General features: G+C 36.9%; 1 protein-coding gene across 1 annotated transcript; it reads left to right on the top strand.

Annotated features, from left to right (window-relative positions):
• The first annotated feature begins 1,403 nt into the window (after nt 1–1,403).
• LOC142352269 (uncharacterized) lies at nt 1,404–2,311 on the top strand. The gene is made up of 2 exons (XM_075404799.1): nt 1,404–1,922; nt 1,982–2,311. Exons 1-2 carry the CDS (start codon nt 1,404–1,406, stop codon nt 2,309–2,311), a joined length of 849 nt encoding a protein of 282 aa, XP_075260914.1.
• The last annotated feature ends 2,772 nt before the right edge of the window (nt 2,312–5,083 follow it).

The raw sequence follows: 5,083 nt of genomic DNA, 5'->3' as shown, positions 1-5,083 counted from the left end.
TCTTTTGAATTAAGTTTATAAATCTGAATGGTCAATTATTAAATGCGACCTATAGTTTGGAAATTATAGTATGGAAATGAGAATTGGTAGGAATAACGTTGTATTACGAAATACGTAGTATTAAATTAGATAACATTTCTTGATGTTCTTTTTTGTGACATGGAAAATTGAGCAGCATTAATTGACCTCGTTTTGTATACAAGATGTGTCGTGTCAACCAGTATACGTGCCAAAATAGACATTAAAATTTATTATAGCTGCAAAGCTGTAAGGCGAGGAAAGCTATATTCTTGTAGACTTTTTTTACTATTCAAAGGATTTTAATTTTATTGGGGGTACAGTCTATTTTATGACTCGAAGAGTAGTTATGGTTCAATTTTGATCGGCTGAGTGACTGAAAGAGGATGTAAAACTCAACGTGGCATGTGAAAACAAGTGTTTACGTTGATCTGCTGTACAAAAGACAGAGGAGAAAGAGAAAATAGTGACTTTTTATTCAAGCATTAGTATGAGAAAAAGCTCGAAGAGTAGATTTTTGGTTGAAGTGCGGCATTTTGAAATCAGTTTTCTATAATTTTGATTAATAGCCGCACAGCGATAGCTGGGGCTATTATTGGCCTTCTCTTGGTTTTTTTAATTTCATCGTCATGATTTTTGTTGCGACCATATGACGTCACAACCACTTTTTGTTCATTCGTTCATGCAATCTATATATTAAACGTAACTCGAATGCTATGTCACCATGTTTAAGCTCCTAATCTTCACATGTTTTAGCGTCCCTTAAACATGCAGCCTAGCGTTATGCATGCATTTTGAGCGCCATATGCGAGGTTTGAACCCGGGTGTGTGGTAAATTGTGGCTGTCTGCACCAAGAATAAAGGGCTGGGCCACGGGGGCCCAGATAGGACAACTTTTTATCCCTAGAGGCTGGTTATGTAAACCCCTTTTGCGCCTGTGCTGTTAAGCGTTATTTTAGCCACTTATTAAGCGTTTTTTGCTCTTTCTTCCGCCGCCTTCATCTTCTCTCATGGACTGTGTTTGTGTATACTAAATGTGAGACAAATGGCTGTTTGAACGGAGCCCGACCTTGACTTTGCTCTTTTTGGTGAAACTTTTGCTTCGTTTATTGAAAGTGGAAGCTGGCTATTGTCATGAAAAACCTCCCCGTTCAGCATACCTGTTATTCGAGTGAAAATACATACATACATTCGTGAAGTTGCTCTCCTCAAGTCTTTCGAACGCACTAACTGGCAGGTCATATTTGATTTCGACTGGTTGTTTCTTTAGAATCCTTTTTGAGTCTACTTTATATCCAGAGAGTTGTCATGCAATATTCAATGTTTGATAACAACGTATAATTACCATTGAGTAGTGGCTAACTTCGATTCGCTTTCAGTTATCAATGTTAAACACAGCATCGGCGGCCGCCAGCTTGCAAGGGCACTTCAAGAAAACTTTTGATAACGTAGAAAAAGATGTTGATCTGGCAGTTAATCATTTTGTACGGGCTGCTGGCGACGGTATCAACCAGGCTGAAGTTCAGGAGCTCCGAAAGAGGATTTTCGACAGTTTTACCGATGTCAAGAAATTGGTTGTGAAGTTCAATGCCTCCGCCTTGTTCTTTATTGGGATTAACGTTGATCCCTTAAACCCCAGACTGCATGACCTGGTTACGGGCTCAAGAGATGAACTATCAGCTCTCTTGAGACGTAGGAAAAGCAAAACGGCAAAGGATTGTGGCGAGACTCTTTCTAACAAAACAGCGAAGGTCTTCAAGGAGGCGGAGACAGTCAGTCAGACGCCGGTGACGAACACAAGCACCGTTTCGGTGAAGACAGCAGTTGTCAAGAAGGCGGAACCTGGTTCGACGAACGAAAAGCCCGTGAAGAAAAGGAACTGCGCCAGTGACGATAAGGCTAGGGTAAGTTCTCTTAATGTCATTGTGTAATGTTTCGCGAGTATAACAGTGATTTCAATTAGGTTTCAAAGAGGAGGGGCAACGATAACCCTGCCAAGAAGAAAGCGTCTAATAGCAGATCTGAAACGTATACAACCGAGGAAATGAAAGAGATTGAGGCTACCATGTCACAGTCAGACGACGGTAATCCAGATGAGCCTAAAGCACTCATTACTGAAGCTGTAAAAGTGTCTGGCAACAAAGTGATGGGCCCTTTGTGCAGCTATTCTAAGGAAAATGGGAGTGGATCTATAGAAAAACGTTTATCCAAAGAGTGTGAAGTGATCGACAGTGCTGAAATGGAGGTGGATTTGCCTGATTTGGATTTGGAAGAAGGCGAGATAATGGAGTGAGATATCTAGTTGTAAAATGCTAGGCTGTAAACAAACCTTGAAAATCCAGTATTTGCTCTAAATTAGTTTAAAATTTTTATGTTTCTGTAACTTCAAACCTAATTTGTTCATTTAAGGCATTTCCTGGTCTGAAATTAAGCATTTGTTCTAACTCTTTCTATCCGAATGGTCATAGAACTGTACCGTCACGAGGAATTTTTTAACTTGAAGAAGTCATCATTGGAAACAGGCCTCAACAGCTTTCAAGTTGGTTTTTGCTTTATAATTATTGAGCCTGGCTGACACTTTTAAAGAACTTCCTATGAGATTTCAAACTATTTCACGTAGCAATCCTAGAAAGCTCAATTCAATGAATTTGTGAGACGGCGTGTGCGCAGTGCATATCACTAAAAGTTAAGTAAAGACTTTCCTTTGCGATTAGTTGTCTCAATAACTGCATGGAATTCTGAGTTATAGCCAGCGTATTTTTTTTAAAACAATTTCTCTTATTCTCTAAAAAAGCGTTCTTAGATGAATTTCTCTTCAATTCATGAGTTCATTTTACGATGCATTTATGTATGGCAGTTCTCGTGAGAATTTAAAAGTGAGCCTTTTTGGCTTCTGGAGAATCTTACTTACATTATTTTATTTACCTTTTACGAATGCACAACTCTTCTATAAACGTTCTCTTTATATCAAAGTTTTTTGCTTTCGCCGTCCTTCAACTGATTTCAGTGCACTAACAATGGTGACTCCTGAGAATAATGATAAGCTGTTTATTCAGCAAAAGAAATTTTATTAAGTCTGCAGAGCTCGTCCATGAACAATGGATTTCACGAAAATAAAATAGCAGTTTATCTTGACATTTTACTCAGCAAAATGAAGTTGTTGGGTTTTGTGCTGAACTACTCGCATTGGCGTATCACTTGCCTTTCACCCATTTGAAAAAAATTAACAGTTTTGCGCCCCAATCACCAATCCTTTTTGGCTTCTGAAATATCTTACTCCCATTGTTTCATTTGCTTTTTACGAATGCACAACTCTTCTATAAACGTTCTGTTTATATCAAAGTTTTTTGTTTTCGCCACCGTCAACTGATTTCAGTGCACTATGAATGGTGACTCTTGAGGATGTTGATTAACTGTTTAGTCAGTAAAAGAAATTTGTTTACAAAGTCTTGCAGAGCTCGTCCAAGAACAATGGATTTCACAACTTGAAAAACAAGTTAACAGCTGACCTAAATAAAATAGCTCTTGATTTATAGCAATTAAAGTGGAAACATTTTAATTTGTGATTCATTTATGCTTGACTGTTCACTAAGCAATACAAACTTGTTGCGTTTTTGTGATGAACTACTTGCTTCAGCTTATCACTTGCCCTTCACACATTTGGAAAAAAAATAAACAGTTTTGCTCCCCAATCACCAATCCTTTTTTGCTTCTGAAATATCTTACTCCCATTGTTTCATTTACTTTTTACGAATGCACAACTCTTCTATAAACGTTCTGTTTATATCAAAGTTTTTTTGTTTTCGCCACCTTCAACTGATTTCAGTGCACTATCAATGGTGACTCTTGAGGATGTTGATTAACTGTTTATTCAGCAAAAGAAATTTGTTTACGAAGTCCTGCAGAGCTCGTCCATGAACAATGGATTTCACAACTTGGAAAAACAATTAACAGCTGTCCTAAATAAAATATCTCTTGTTTTATAGCGATTGAAGGGAAAACAATAAAACGATTGATTCATTTATGCGTGAATGATCACTAAATATAATGAAGTTGTTAGGTTTTTTGCTGAACTACTCGCTTTAGCTCATTGTTTGTCTTTCACACATTTGACAAAAAAACAGCTTCCCTCACCAATGGCCAGTTTTTTGCGGCTTCTGAAAAACTTTACTCCCATTGTTTCATTCACCGTTTATAAATGCACAACTCTTCTATAAACGTTCTATTCATATCAAAGTTTTTTGCTTCGCCACCTTCAACTGATTTCAGTGGACTATCAATGGTGTCTCTTGAGGATGATGATTAACTGTTTATTCAGCAAAAAAAAATTGTTTAGAAAGTCCTGCAGAGCTTGTCCATGAACAATGGATTTCACAACTTGAAAAAATAAATTAACAGCTGACCTAAATAAAATAGCTCATGATTTATAGCAAATGAAGCGAAAACAATAAAACTTGTGGTTCATTTACGCTTGACTGTTCACTAAACAAAATGAAGTTTCTGGGTTTTGTGCTGAACTACTGGTTTCAGCTTATCATTTTTTTAAACACATTTGAAAAAAATTAACATCTTTCCTCCCCAATCACCAGTTCTTTGTGGCTTCTGAAAAACTTTACTCCCATTGTTTCATTTACCTTTTATTAATACACAACTCCTCTGTAAACGTTCTGTTATCAAATTTTTTTGGCTTTCGTCATCCTTCAGCTGATTTCAGTGAACTATCAATGGTGACTCTTGAGGATGATGGTTAACTGTTTATTCAGCAAAAGAAATTTGTTTAGAAAGTCCTGCAAAGCTCGTCCATGAACAATGGATCACAACTTGAAAAACAAGTTAACAGCTGACTTAAATAAAATAGCTCTTGATTTATAGCAATTAAAGTGGAAACAATATAATTTGTGATTCATTATGCTTGACTGTTCACTAAGCAAAATAAACTTGTTGCGTTTTTGTGATGAACTACTCGCTTCAGCTTATCACTTGCCCTTCACACATTTGAAAAAAAATTAACAGCTTTTCTCCCCAATCATCAATTTGTTTTGGCTTCTGAAAAACTTTACTCCCA

The sequence above is a fragment of the Convolutriloba macropyga genome, chromosome 1, assembly GCF_964194025.1.
Source record: "Convolutriloba macropyga chromosome 1, txConMacr16.3, whole genome shotgun sequence".
Classification (NCBI taxonomy): domain Eukaryota; kingdom Metazoa; phylum Xenacoelomorpha; order Acoela; family Convolutidae; genus Convolutriloba; species Convolutriloba macropyga.
This window is presented reverse-complemented; position numbering and strand designations above follow the sequence as displayed.